The sequence below is a fragment of the Myodes glareolus genome, chromosome 26 (assembly GCF_982192425.1).
Source record: "Myodes glareolus chromosome 26, mMyoGla1.1, whole genome shotgun sequence".
Lineage (NCBI taxonomy): Eukaryota > Metazoa > Chordata > Mammalia > Rodentia > Cricetidae > Myodes > Myodes glareolus.
In genome coordinates, this window is record NC_142051.1 from 16,265,086 (window position 1) to 16,280,790 (window position 15,705).

General features: G+C 43.8%; 1 protein-coding gene across 2 annotated transcripts in view; it reads left to right on the forward strand.

Annotated features, from left to right (window-relative positions):
* Positions 1-6,370: 6,370 nt before the first annotated feature.
* Positions 6,371-15,705, forward strand: part of Lgr5 (leucine rich repeat containing G protein-coupled receptor 5) — a 133,589-nt gene continuing 124,254 nt past the window's right edge. Inside the window, exon 1 of one of the 2 annotated variants that reach the window (XM_087901940.1) lies at positions 6,371-6,923. In XM_087901940.1, the coding sequence (XP_087758066.1) occupies positions 6,403-6,923 (521 nt within the window). In that variant the 5' untranslated portion in view covers positions 6,371-6,402. The remainder of the gene's footprint in view (positions 6,924-15,705) is intronic. The other variant, XM_087901939.1, reaches the window with a different exon arrangement.

Sequence of the window (15,705 nt, forward strand, 5' to 3'; positions counted from 1 at the left end):
ATGTGTGCTAATTGCGATTTTTAAATTAACAAATGAAAACTTTTAATGGGTCCCCAAAGAACTATTTCGAGTCACACAGTCTGTCAGTGACTAATCAGAGATCTGAACTCTGGTTCATGGGGATCCAGGATTTGTACTGGGTTGCTGTGGCATGCTATTATTCTCATCAGTGACTGTGACCCTCATGCCACATACCCATGCTCAGTAACCCTGATGGGAAAGTGGGGAGGGCATACAAGAAGGAGATAATCTGCAATGGTGGGACAAAAGAAAGGAAGGTTAAGAAGAGGGGAGGCAGGTATCATGTAGATTTAGACATTTTTTGAAACTGCAATGAGATTTCTTTCAACAAAATTCCAATCTAAAATCTATGCATAAAAATAACCAATGAAACTTAAAATTCAAAATGTTGTCTCTTGTTAAAAACCAGTGAAAACAAACAGGCTGGTTTTATTAAGCCACAAGCCTAATAACACTCAACAAAAGGTTTCTGTAAAATTTAATAGCTGTAATCTGGACAGTGTTTCACCCTGACTCATGGGCTTCAGCAACAATGTTTGTGCAATATGTTTTCCCCAGCTTTATGAGACTGCAGTTGCAGAAAAATGCTGCTACTATGCTCGCTCAATTAAAATGCACCGGACGCATCCAAATGCGACACTTTGAGAAACAGGCTGCTCCGAGCTGTGGGTTTTAGTTTATGAATTGTGCACATCCTTGGAATTAAATCTTTATGTAGACATTTGCATTTCTTCTCACTTTTACAATTCCAGGCCCATAGCTCTGTCTTTTCCTTTGCTTCAGTATACTCTCCGGTATTTCTTCTCTCCTGTTTGAGAGCGTTGACTCCTAACATACAGAACGTTTTCTACTACTTTTTCTTAAAAGGTTGTCAAGAACCTGAGTACAGGAGAATGTTGTCTGTAAAGGGGACTTTGTCCAACAGTGGTCACACATCACCTTTGCTGACCATTGACCCATTTTTACCCTTCTCCGGGCTTTGCTCTTTCTGTGTGTATATACCCGTGTCCATGTGTGTGCACGTGTATAGAGGCCAGAAGTTGACACTGAATGTCTTTCTCGATCACTTTCTACCCCATTTCTTTTGAGACATAGTCGCTCACAGCTTTGGGTTGACTGATTGACTACTGAGTCTCCCCAGCCCCAAAATTACAGGAATGTGCCTACATGGTTGCTAGGGGGCAAATCCAGGTCCTCATGTATGAGAAGCACATTACTGATGCAACCGTCTTCCTTGCTCTGGGCTTTGATCCTGATTAGATCACCCACTCTTTCCTTATCCAAAAAGACATCTTTTTGCCTTGATCTTTTTCTTCTGAAAGTAGATATTTCTCATTGTGCGGATGTTGACATGTTCATAGTCCTTTAGCCAAAAAATGTCAAAATCATAGATGTTACAAAATTCGGAATTTTCAAGAGTTTTTAAAAAATACATGATGTTTAGAATGTTGTGTCCTATGTTTGTACAAAATCCTCAGTTGGCTGTGGGGAGGCACGCTGTAGTCAAACCTAGCTGTACTCCCGCAGAATTGGAATATTTACATGGGGCAAAGACTACAAAGAGACCATAGCTCCATTCAGAATTGGCTACCACATATTTCTCACAAAAGCTCTCCCCACCTGGTGTGGAGATTTTATATTTTCAGATGAAAAATTAAGATACTGCTGAACGTAGCTCCAGGGCATGTCAGGGAAGCAGCTATAAAGGGGGTTTTTGGTGCTTCATCATTTTAGAACACAGCCGAAGTTTTGCCAGAGTCTTACCGTTTAATGACACGCGCGTGAACAGCAGGCATATGGAAGGGTCAGTCTGGATACTCGGGCAATATGTGGAAGAATTAAAGAAATCACATGAATGGGCAGGAACATCATTTTATTCCAAGTGTTTGCTATTTTATTTTTCTCGTTAGCTTTATTCTTAGTTAGAAAAGAAAATCTCTCTCTGGTTTCCATGTTGAGTTGGGTTGGACACATGTTCACAGGAAGCAGGCAGCATGGCAGTGCGCGGGGGCGGGGGGTTCATTATCAGACACGAATTAGACAAGAGGCTCAAAGTGAGCTGAAGAATTGATCATATCGGTCACCATTGTCCTTTCCTTTAGAACATATGGATGCAGTTAGAGGTTGCCTTTATGTTTGATAAAATCAAAGGCCGATCCAATTGATTTTCCATAATGGGCTATTTCAAAGTAATGAATTAACTGAACTAATGTTTTCTCACAAAATAAATAATTCCCCAAGAAAATAGATCTTTATTCTTAAATCCTCTTCCTCCCTTCTCAACTAATTAGACGTCGCTGGTCAAAGGAAGTGAAGAAATTCAGCATTAGCCTGATTATGTCATGAATGTAAAATGAGGTGGGCAAATAATGGGCTCTATAGTCTTCCGAACAAGTTAAATAAGTCCGTAATAGCCCACCAGTTGTGTAAACACTATTTCACTATTCTTGTAAAAGAAATATTGACTTACTTGCTAGCTAAAATTATCCCAGCCTGCTTTGGCTAAGCTTGTTAGTAATTCTCGTGGCACATGTGAGTGTTCTGAGTTGTGGACTTTCAATGAAGATTAAAGAATTGGGGAAACGTTCGTTTAACAAACCCAGAAAGCAGGACATGTTCCAGACTATACCTCACTGGCATCAAGGAGCTTGAAATTAAGGGGCTTTTTAAAACAAAACAAAACAAAACAAAACAAAAAAACAGGAGAGGGACTTCCATTCTAGCATGAGATATTCCATCACTCAGTAGCTTCTTAATATTGACATACTTTCCAAAATCATTTTAAAAAATGAAAAACATCAAACAAAAATTATCAAATGAATCTAGCTTCACCCTGCTAACCTTATTATCATATTGAAAGAGGGGTGCCTTCCTCTGACTCCAATATGTAACTAGTTGTTCAGAGGAACCAGAAAAGAAATATATGCATATATGCATATATTATAATGTATTATATTATTGTTGTTAGCATTATCAATACATTATTATACTATATTAATATTACTATAATATAAAGTTCTAATAAACCCAAGGTTCTATCCAGGTTCTAAAGTTACGAGGAAAAAGGTACAGTACTTAATAGCAGAGGGCAAAGATTCAGGATAGAATTTTGGCTCCCACTCCCCAACATACTGGCCACCATTGGGAAAAATTCTCACATTTCCCATTCTTAAGTGTCAAATGAGGACGACAACCTCTCTCCCCACAGCCTAGTAAGTGCCTGTCACTATTAGGGCTGAGTCAATGTTATGGGTCATTATCAGTTACTATGACACTCTTATAAAATAGGTGGTATTTTTTAGAAAGCAAATCATTGTCCACACGTCTTACTGAAACTCTTTTGTTGTGGTGGGGAGGGGGTAAGTTAGCTGTATTTTCTTCCTTACTGGTGAAGCATAAGTAATTAACATACATTCATTAAAGAAACAAAATCCTATCAGCTGTAGCATTCTTATCTTCCAACCACATGGTCCTCTTTTCCAGGGTTGTCAAGAACTTGAAGAAACATTAGCCCCTTGGTGGTCCCCATGCTTTCAAGTTTCCCACTGAGCTGGATTGAAAATTGACTGTGGATGCGTTCTCACTCACTGGGTCAAGCAATTAGACAAAACACTGTGTTCATCCACTTGGGGGTGGATGATAGGGAGCCAATGGCTTTAGATCCAGGTGTCTAGAAGGTAACCTTGGGAATTTGCTTCTCTCCTTGCTGATGGTAATGCTCTGTTTATTACCTATGAGATTTCTCCCTAAGGCAGAAGCAGCACCTTCCCTGAACTTGGAGGTTCTCGTCCTAGAGTGTATGAGGTTACCATGAGGATGCTCTGATTCCAGGAACCATAACAATGCTCCAGACAGACCCACGCCATTCTCCTGAAGTCACATTACCATCCCAGGACAAGAAGGCGGAACCATAAGGCCAGCCGATACGGTTTAGGAGGCAGCTCCCAAAGGAGAATTATGGAGTAATCTTACCAAAGGAAGATAAATGTTGAATATGTAAAATGAAGGAAGGGAGAAATGGCGGGAGAGGGGAAAAGAGGGAGGGAGGGAGAGAGAAGAAGAGAAAAAGAAAGATAGAAGGAAGAGGTAGTTGATGTATGTTCCCCCTGCTCCATTTGCTACATCTGTCTTCTCTGTTTCTCCCAATCAGAAACCTTCCTGCCCCACCTGCATTTGCTGACACATCCCTCTTCCCCCAAAAGAGGAAATCACTGCCAGTGTGAAGATTTGGTGTAGGCCAAGTTCCAGACACTGTAACATGTAGGAATACTCAAAAAACGGTAAATAATATCCTCTTTGCTGGGGGCTGGGAAGGTAGCTGAGAGTTGGCTCATTTGGGGTCTGTGATGAAGCAAGTTGAAACTGGAAGGATATAGATTCACAGGCAGTTCTGCCTGATCCGGTCCACAACGACAAGGCTCAACTCCTTTGGGTAACGTTGACATCAACAAAGGGCGCCGTTTGGTGTTTTTTAATGGAGAGTGGGCACAGCCGTTTCTGCACACGGATGTTGATGAATCAGTAGTCCCTTGGTTAAACAAAACATTTGTTTGTTCAAGACAACCCTGAGGAAAACCACGCTGACCATCACTGTTGGAATTTGTATCCAGAGTATGTTAGTACTTGAGATGCGCCATGCGTGAGCAAGGATAACTTAGCCCTAGAAGGCTGCAGACTTCCCAGTTGTCTCCTGATATCTGTGGACGATTCACAGAGAGAATAAGTCTCTGAATCTATTTGTGAAACCATCAGGAGCTAGATTTCTTTTTTTTTAATGGAAGGAAGATGGGCGATGACAAGTTTGGAGGGAATGGCTGAGAGAGTCAGAACAAACAAACAAACAAAAACTGTGAGAATGGACAGCGGACAGGAGTGATGGATATTTTAGGAACTGAGGAGATGAGGGAAAAGAACAAAACAGGGCAATGCATTGATTTTCCAGAAGCCAAGACTAGCACGTGGCATGGCCCTCATTAGTATTAGCTCTTTCCAGATCCTGAGCCTTCATTTGATGTCTCATTATTTGATAAATGAGAAAGGTGAGAAAGAACATGCCTATGATCTCTTTCTCCTTCTCCCCCCATCTCTGCATCTGTGCAGCAGTCTGTCTGCCCCCCCACTCTTATCAAGGAGAAACACAAACTTACAGATAACTGAACTCACCCAAGAAAAGTCCGTGCCAGACGACAGGTTCAAATAAAAGAATATATACATATATATGCATATCAGGTGAATATATATTCTTATCTATGTATCTATCAGGGGAATGAATGGGCAAGTTTGGCAATCACTCTAAATCTGTTAAACGTACCCCATGCATTAAAAAAAAAGGTCTTCCTGCTTATAAAGTTCAATTTGTAGAATAAATCCCATTGGACACAGGCTAGGAAGCAAATTAGGTGGCCTTCAAAGTGGCGAGGGTTCCCTGCCCTCCTGTGGTCCAGAGTGAAAACTCCATTATTGAGAGCTGGCATGGTAAGTAGGCTTGGCCTGACATCTACGGCTGTTCACTCAGGTGCGAGAGAGGTCAGCTTTTACCCCACTGAGGGTTAGTCTAGGAGAAAAAAGAAAGAAAAAGAAAAGAAAGAGAAAAGGAAAGGGGGAAGGGGGAGGAGAAAGAATCTGGAATCTTCCACAAAATGAACAGCCTGGGTCTGTTCAGCCTCCCTTCTAATATTTGAGGCCATTGCCGTGAAAATATCGCCCCCACCCCCAGGCCGCTGTCTTTTAAAAAGTCACTTTGGCCGGCTTCCCTGTGCCGGGATGAATTGGGAAAACCCTGGAGTGCCGACTTAGTCGTTTTATTTGTTTAGCGATGTCTTCAAGGCTTTGATTTTGAAACAAGAGCGAGCCAGACAGCGCCTTGACGGGACGATCAAAAAGGCCACTCATCTTCCTGGGGGGAGTCTTGCTCTCGTTCCTTGATGACTATCTTTCTGATTAGATTTTGGTCTTTTTTCAAAGCACTGCGTGCATCCCTCCAGTTATCTGACCTGGACTTGGGAAGCCTGCGTTATCTATCTTTCGGTCCCTCAGTGTCTGCTTATGTTGTTCTGAAACAGGTCCCCTCAGTTCTCAGCTCTCGGTTGCGGGTACCCAAGAACTGTAGAGGGTGGGTGCAGGTGGGGGTCCCCGGCCCGGTCTGTGACTCTGAGTGCTGGAACCCACTCCTCGGAAGCGTAGTAGTTGGAGCGCCCAGCACTCGTCAATACTTTGGGCTGCCAGCCGCGGCGCAGCCGGGTCCAGGGAAAGGAGAGGGGGTGGGAGGGAGGAGGGAAAGCGAGGCCGGGCTCAGGGGGTGCCTGGAAAGCTGGGCTGCGCTGACGTCACTGGGCGCGCAATTTGGCTGGAGCGCTTTAAAAAAGGAGCGTGCGAGCGGAGATGCTGCTGCACACAGCTCAGACCGCCTGCAGCAGCAGCAACGCTCACCGCCACTGCGGCGACTGCAGCGAGGGGGGCTCCCGAGGCTGGTGTGGCCACAGCGCGCGGCACGGTCCCTACGGAGCTACTACCCGGCACACGCCCGCCTGGCTGCAGACGCCCGCTGAGCTGCAGAAGCCACTGGGGTTGCAGACGCCCGGTGAACTGCAGAAGCCCGTGGAGAGGCGCCCGGAGCGTCTAGGTCTGCATCAGCCCCGGCTCTGCCCTCTACAGGCTTCCGGCTCGCAGCTCTCAGCCTCGGGCACCATGGACACCTCCCGCGTCCGCAGCATGCTCCTGTCCTTGCCCGCGCTGCTGCAGCTGGTAGCCGCCGGCAGCCAGGCGAGGCCGGACACGATGCCGCGGGGTTGCCCGTCACACTGTCAGTGTGACCTGGATGGCAGGATGCTGCTCAAGGTAGATTGCTCGGACCTGGGGCTCACGGAGCTGCCCTCCAACCTCAGCGTCTTCACCTCGTACCTGTAAGTGTACCCCAGCCTCTCTGCGCAAAGGGGACTTGGGGGAATGGGGGGAACCAAGGCTGGCGTTTCCGGGCGCACGCCTGCTCTGAAGGGGCCGAGTGAGTTTGCCAAGGGCATCCTGACCGGACCTGTTCCGGCCTCCAGAGAAAAGCACGTGTCTCTGACAGAGCCTCTCTCCTGGCTTTCTGAACCCCAGGAGAAGCCGCTGGAAGCGCACCCGGGTCAAAAACTGGTGCACAAGTAGCTTCCCATTGCAGCACCTGGCAGGTCGCAGGACCAGTCCCTCCTAATGTAGGCATTCGTGTGCAAACTGAGAGGTTTGTGCTCAGGAAACCTGGAAACCAAGGGCAGGCTGCCCTACTGACTGCTCACAGCCGAGACCTCTGCATCAGGGCTGTAAAACTTTCCCTGCAAGAGAAACCCAACTTCTCCAAACCCGGGGGAGGGGGGAGGGGGGGTGCTCCTGCTCTGCATCCCCGCACCAAAGTGTGATGTAACCTTTTTCTTTTCTTCTTTTTTCTTTTCTTTTCTTTTTTTTTTTAAACAAAGTGATTAAAATGTGGCAACCACAAACCCCGATTAGAGCTGCCAGAACGTTATCTTTACCTTTGGCTGGCCGAACCGCCCTTTGAAGTGCCGGCGGCCACATTGTAATCTTTAACCATCTCCTCCCCCGCGGCAGCAAAGGGAAGAGGGCTGAAGGCAGCCGGGCTGGTAAACAGGGGCGCCTCAGACATCCAAAGGGGGTCCTGGAGCTATCTATCAGCCCTTGGAGATTCTACCAGTTTTTCTAGCCCCTGCTACTGCGTCCAAATCCCCGATCATGGAAACAAGGCTTAGACTCCTTTATAAGGTGGTCTCTGAGAAGTCCAGGCAGGAGGGTAACAGGTGGTGGGGTAGATGAGGTGACTCAGAAGAAACCCAGGTCTGTGGGACCAAGATAAGTAAGTACTCCTCCCAACTCTCCCCTTCTAATCTGAAGCTCTGTTCCTTGGGGCCCAGAGACCAGAGGCCAAGGCTACTTTGGGGGTAACGCTATCTCTTACACTACGAGGTGAAATTTGTGGGCTTTAATTTTTTTTTTTTAAATCAAGACATTTCGCTGAGCCCATCCCAAATCCTGTATTGCCAGTTTCGGCTTTCTCTGATGTACCTTGGCAGGGGCTGACTGAAATGTTTGTGAGTTCGTTTTTCCCTCTTGTTAGTCATTTGGAGGAAAGAAACACGAGGCTTGCACAATGTTCTCCCCCCCGTTAGGCACCGAGTGCTTTTCTGGAGACAGTGAACGACAGAAAATATTGTTCAACCTGTTTTGATATTGCGTCTCAAGAAAAAGACCAGCCTCCTAGGTTTCCGTTTTTGGTGCATAGCAGACACCTCTGTGTTTCAGGAAACGGTTCGGGTCGTTTTTCTTCACCTGGGTAGGATATAAAATGTCCCCTCCACCTCCTCACCCCCCCACCCCGCTCCCGACAGATTTTCCTTCAATTGAACTCACTACTCCGTAGTGATGTGTATACACACACACACACACACACACACACACACACACACACACACACACACACGCGGGATGGACTTCTGCTCTAGGAAACAATCATTCTCTCATAATTTACTTTTCCTTCCGAACAGCTGGTTTACCACAGAATTCAGCATGCTTCCCTTCCCCCAGCTTTCCTAGTTTAACCGCTGCCCTCAGTGATTTGAGGATAATATGTTCTCCAGTATAGCTCGTTTCTGAGGTTAATTTGGAGATTGTTTTTTAGAGACTAGACTATTCTTCCCCCCCCACCCCGCCCCTAAGGAAATTGGGTGATAGGCATGTGCAATGAGCACCCCCTCATACACATTTCAAGTATATGCGTATTGAAAAACAAGCATCCATGATAAAATATGCAAACAAGTTGATAAAATGTCGGGTTACTGTTTTTCTCCCACTTGAAGGAATGAACATTTGTTGGGCTTATGTTACCAAAAGCCTAAAAATCTTTTTTATGCTATTTCCCATATACTTCCAATGTATTTAATTACCTCCTTCTCGTCTCTGAGTGACAGCTACCTACTGCCCTCTGTCCCTCACTATAGACAACCTCTGTGAGTCAGGATGCTATTAGGGAGACTGTTGTCATTGTTGTCTTGTGCTTTGTGTCGACATTCTGTGCCCTGACGTAAGGAAAAGGGCTGTCTGTGCCTTCTGAAACATTTAACTCATAGTGTCAGTAAACAGTGGTAGGTAGACCGGTCTCTCACCTTGTGTTTCTGAAGAGGTGAGTACTGAACGTAGCAAGCCGTCCTAACTGTGAAGAACCTGTCTGGTCTTCTTGATTTCTTTTTTTCTTCTTCTGGGCACAAAATGCCAGCAACGGCCGCATGCTCTTCACCCTGGATTGGAGATTGGGGTTTTCTGTTGGACAACTCAAGGGTCTTCTGTACAGACTTAGGAGTAAATGATGCCCTCTTTTGGTTCCCCCTAGTATTACCTGAACATTTCTGAGTTAGCTGTGGATTCCTAATCCAGTGGTTCTTAATCTTCCTCATGGCGTGGCGACCGCCCCCCCGAACCATAAAATTATTTTCATTGTTACCTCATAACTGTAACTTACTACTTTTAGGAACCGTAATGTAAATACTTTTGGAGATAAGAGGTTTATTAACAGGGTCGTGACCTGTTCAGAGGCACTTTAAAAGGGGTATTTTTTATTTATTGGTATTCAAGTAAATAAGCGTGTGATTTCTTGATTTTTTTTTTGTTTTAAAAATTAAATTTTTGAAATATTTGAACGGGAGTGTTAAAATAATGATCTCACTGCCCCCTGGTACACAATAGTAATTAAGTGACCAAGATATTTAGGTGGCGTGGAAGACTGTCTCTTACTGTTTGCAGTGCGGTATCACCATTTATTTAGTCAAAATGTTATCTCCCAGCAAAGAACAAGTGTTTTGTTTCCTTCAAACAGATTGGCTGGCAAGTTCCAGCTATAAACATTTGCCAGCTAGATTGGCCATAATCTGATAGTTGACAAAAAAAAAATCCATACAGGTAAAAGTTTCCTAGCCGTCTTTATACAAGGCACAAGTGGTTTATGCACCATTTTATGACCTCCCTTCCCAGAGAATGTAAATCCTAAGGCAGCCTCTACCATCACACTAAGTCTGCATTCCCAGTCGCTGGACCACTAAACATCACTGGAAACTGAACATTTGTCCTTCGGCTCTTCTTTCTCTTTCCCTCTTCTCCATCGACCTGCTCACCCCCTCATTCACTCCCATTTGCTTAAGGTTCACTCTGCAGAAAATAAGACACCTGGAGAAACTAAAACATAAAGTAGACAATAATTGTATACAATGCTTAGTTCATCTCATCGGTGATCGGTCAGAAGCAAAGTGGTCCAAGCTAGCATCTCATCTTCTTGTAGCGAGTCATTTCAGAACATCGAATGTGGCAGTTTTTCGAGCAGGGTCATAAAAGTAAACTTCAGCATGCTAGTTTACGTATCCTTCATCTAGTTACTGTGGCACCCAGGTAGAAAGCGAAGGCTTGGTAAACAGCTTGCTATAGTTAGCAGTCTTTCTTCTCTAGTCCCCAGTAGCTCTTACACTTTTAAATGAAAGCTAACCCCTTCCTTAGTTGATGCTGAACAGGTGAGCATGCTGCCCACTAGCAAATGTATACTGTAGGAGCAAAATGAGTCAAGAGAACATTTATGTTTTATGCAGCTTGGTTGCTTAAATCTATGTATGATTAATAAAACTGGTTTACTAAGAGCTAATCAGAAAATCTCAACTATATCGTGTATAACTCTAGATTTTTTACATGGCTGAACACTTAAGATACAATTTCAAAATGAAAGAAAAAGTTTCAGAATCTTCTTCAAAAAATTGCATGATGTGTCTCTGGTTCTGCTCAGATAAAGACAAAGATTTTTTTTAAGCAAAAGAAAATGTTTGTCCTTTAGAAATGGTTCCAAAGCGGTTTCAGGTGTGTCTTTCAATTTAGATCAAATGCAAAGTGCATACTGTTTGCAGTGGCACATGCAAGGATTTACATTTGTCTAAAGGAGAGTAGCCATACCTTCCCTGCATTGTGATGAAGTTCTCTCTTTCTCAAGATCGGGAGCTGTGAATCCAGGAGAGATTTTGTTATGGCAGCAGCTATGGATGCTAAGTGACGGGATTAATCTAAATAGTTTTTAAATGGCAAGTTATGAAACAATTGTTTAACACAAATTCAGAACAAATAGCTTACAGATCGTGTCCAGTATGGATGTGACAGAGTTGGTGAAGCCAGTGTGTATATAGACTAGCGAGATCTTCAGGGCTTTGCCTGCTGGCTGGATTTTCTGCTAAGTAAAGGCTGCTAAAGATGTAGCCATATTAGGAGACATGAATGAAGAAATAAGGCCCCAGTGGCAACAGTCACCCTGGAATATGCCTAAGGACATTTAAAAACACAAAATTTGTCTATGACGTCTCATAACTCAGTTTTTAATTTGAGCTAGCTGATCGTTTTTTATGAAAATAACATTGAGCAAGCAATCCCATAAAAGCTTCAACATTAAATATGTTTCAGTATATTTAGCTTTGAGCTGATACCGAATTTTGATTTACCTTAATAAAATACTTCATATTCTATCAAGCTGAAGTATTTGAATAATTCTAACAATAAATTTAAATATACTTGCAGTTAGCCTAAATCACATGCCATAGTACATAAATAAAAAACTACAGTAAGCCCTACCTTGAACAACTTTGTTAAGTTTTATTTTGTTCCAATATTCACATAAATTTAGAAAAAATCTAAGTGGCATGTTTCCATGTAAACACTCCTCCTATTGATATTTTTGATAAACGGAAGCCTTCACAAGCAGGCAAATTCCTCCAGTATTCAATTTCCTCGCAGCCACTGCACTGTTTTCCCTGTAGAGCCTTGTTTGGTAGCAGAGAGACGTGACGCACACAAGCACTAAAGCCACACTGGCGAATTTCAGGGGAACGAAGCAAGCTGCTGACCTCATGCTCCTGCCGTTCGCTAGATTCGGTGGAATTGCATTGAAGCTTGCATCTGCCTGGGAGTTCCTCCCCCCACACCGCTCTTTCACCCCTGGTGGCAGCTTCAACTCCCTCTCTTATTTCACGTTATTTTCACGAACTGGATGCCCAGGAGCTGTGGAAAAGGAGAGCCCATGAGTTACAATAGAAAACTAGCTATGAAAATTTCATAATTCAACATTCATTTTGCTAGCCATAAGTTATATGGTGGGAAGTGGGTCGGTCCTATCTTAAAATGTATTTTCTCCCATCTCTCCCAGTTAAACTTTTCTGCTACAGTGGTTGAGCCCAGTAGGGATGCCTTATCTGAAAGTAGAGGAAAGAACAAGAGTTGTTGGATTTCTGAAATGGAATGACGTTGCTTACTGAGCACAGTGAAAGGCCCTCAGTGGGGTTAATATTAGTGGAGGTATTATTTAAAAGATGCTTCCTCTGCAGGAATCTTTCTTCATACCCCATAGATTCTACCCTCAATGAGTATACTTGGAATGGAAGACACTAAAATGTACTCTGATATACACAAAGAAGCCCATCCATGGTGGCAAGATCATCCCCTTTTGGCTAAGGGGAATACTCCAGAATGCAATTGCATGACGTCTGCCTTGTGGTATACACTCTTCATTTGGCTGCAAGCTCCTGCAGGGAAGGAAGTTTTTTACTACCTGTCCTGTCAGTGCTTGGCTTTTAATCAATGCTCAACAAATATTTGTAGTGTCGTACTTAACATGATCGGCTGCATTAGCTGCTGGAATCCCAGTGGCAAGAAATGGACCAGACAAAGAGAGGAGTGGTATACAAGTACACATGACCATTGCCCGGTCCCGACTAAAATACAGTGAAATTAAAGTCAGCTCCCATGACGCAGCAAACTATTTCAGAATGCATGAGAATGAACATATTTAGATTACGTTGTTGCTTTAATGAAGACATTGAAACTTCTACTGCGTGCTAACATGTTGTGATGAGTGCCTGACTTTTAAACTCCATAACATCTTTATCCTGTAGGTACCATTCACAACAGTCAGGTTTGCAAGTTTATTCCAAGGGAGTTTCCATTGATCACAATAGATTTGTGGTTTTTGGACGGCCAGTCTCTCAACAACACACACAAAAAAACAACTTCTAATTTCTAGTTCCGTCTCATGCTGACTCTGCAGACTGTTCTTTCCAGGAGGGCAATTAAAGAAGCCCTGATAGCAGAAGTATCCCTCAAGGACGTCCAGAGCAAAGTGCAGTTTTGATTCCCCCGAAAACGAGCACTCTGGTTCACAGTATAGGGCCAGTTATCAATTTAGTAGGTACATGTCCTCTTTCTCACTACTTCAGGGGAGTTGTTCTTGTCTCTGAGTCTGAGTAGCTGCAGTAGTTGAAGACTGTGGCTAAGACTGACAAGCTGATGACTTAGCTTCCAGGCAAGATTCCATGTTTGTTTGTTTCTGTGGCTGGATCTGTGTGTTGAATCAAGTAGCTGCCTTCCTTGAAATTATCTCTCAGGTGAGCATTATGGACCTCCTGAACAGGTGAATCTTTTGTCCTCAGAATAAAGACGATGAGAGGGTGTCACAAAAGTGCCAGGATGGCTTCCTAGGGTTCAGAATAGGGAGTCATCTATCTCTAACATACATGACAAAGAATGTAATTGCCCAGCTTAACGCGAAGATCAGTGTGGTGTGGTCTTGCGAACCAGCTAGAAGCCCGTTACATTAGAGACAACCTCCTCCCTACGACAAAGAGCCTTGCCTGAGGTGCGTGTTTGGCTTCCTGAGGCTTTCAATTCATTTGCTATTTGCAAACCTGACATACATTAATAGTGGGTGACTATAACAGCAACATGATAAACCAATGAGTGAAAATACATTATAGTCAGTATAAAAGTCCCCCCACTGAATAAGTGCTTATATTTGGAAAATATCAGAGACATTGAGGTACAGTCTCTAGGGTCCCTTAGAATGCTACTCTTGTGCCCTAAGTTTGCAATTAACTTAATATTGAGCATTCTTTAAAATTATATAGCGATCACTAATTTTCAAGTATTTCACTTCTTATTTGCACATATCTGTTTTATCCCTCCTGCCTTCAGAGGGAATTTTGCTCCATCTGCAGATGAGGACTGTCACCTCAAGGAAGGAAAGTGATCTCATGCACACACCACACACCCCCTCACATACCAATACGAAGCGCTTCCCTTTATGCTCCTCGCTTGGCGGAAATGATACGTACGGTCATTGACAGGGCATGGCAGTGGAGGGACAACCCTTTGAGGGGAGAGACAGGGGTGCTGCCTGTCTGAGGGAACCTGCAGTTCAGTTCAGAAGCTGAAACGCAGAAGACAGTTGTCCTGGCAAAGGGAGCCTAACTCCAGCTGAGAAGGCGCGCTCCGAGCTGACCTCCCAGTCAGCCTGCCAACCAAGATTAAGCTTCCCTCAAGTGGATCCTTGTTAGCCCAGCCTGTTCCCCCCACCGTTGCTCATCTTTCACAACTGGAAGCCAAGTGTTGCAAACTGTTACTCAATTTTGCAGCCACATTCCTTTGTTTCCTCCCCTTCCTCCCTCACAACACACCTCCCCACCCCCACATACACACCACCCTCATGGTGACTAACATTATGAACACATCTTCTTTCTAAATCCACACTGACTAGAGACTCTAAGAATTTTTACATTAAAAAAAAAACTGTACATACACTTGTCTCCCCATCCCAAAACCTTAGTCGAATAGAGCAGGGATGTCTACGTGCTTTGATCAACAAGCCACAAGAGTGTGTTTCTCAGGAAAGTAGGAAACCACTCATGATCTCAAGTGGAAAAAATATAAAGAATTTGCTGAATTTTTAACCTTAGTACATAACAAAGATATTATTTTAAAGTTGGTTGGTTACTGTGGGCTGTGTTAAGACTTTCATTGTGTTGCGTTTGGGTTTATTCGATGTTATTTTAATGAGTTTATTGGTTCAGCACACAAAACGCCCCATGGTGCTTGAAATTTTTAGGTAATAAATTTTTCTTATGAGGCGTTTGCTTGAAGGAATTCTGTTATATAATCGGTTGATTCTTAGCTCCACGGACACAAAAGTAACTGTCCTGTTTCTATATACATAGGTAGTAAGGAGCATTTGATTATGAAAGCCAAATAAAACTTTCTGTGGAAAGAACTTCATTGTTCAGTCATCTTTTATTAATAAACATCACAGTAAACATCAACTTCACAGTATTTGATTAATTTTCAGAATAAACTTGGAGTCATCTAGTAAAGTCTGAGATGAGAAATCTTTGTTTCGTCTTCATATTTCCTGTCATAAGGTGTCCCTTAGCCAACATACCTGCAGTTGGCAGCAGGCCCCTTCTATGGTTGACTGCTCCACAGAATAAACCAAGTAAAAGTTGACCAGAGAGGAGAAAGGGCCAGCTAAGGAAATGGGCTATGAAATCTGGCAGAACTAAGAGACACCATGAGTGGATTCCACCAGACAACTGTCGTTGGGTGGTACATCCCATTATCCTTCCCCATCCCTTATGGTTGGTGACAGAGGAGGACAAGAAGGCTACATCTTCCCTATCTCTGACACTTGCCTTCCACCTCTGGCCTTCAGACTCTTAAGTGCAGAAAGAAATCTCCTGATATCAGCTCTACGTGCACCAGAATTGGAGTCTTCGATTCCACCTTGGCGAAGCTCCATCCATCACTCTCCCTCAAGTGATCTCAACTTCCACAGCCCCTGTGCCCAGCAGCTGC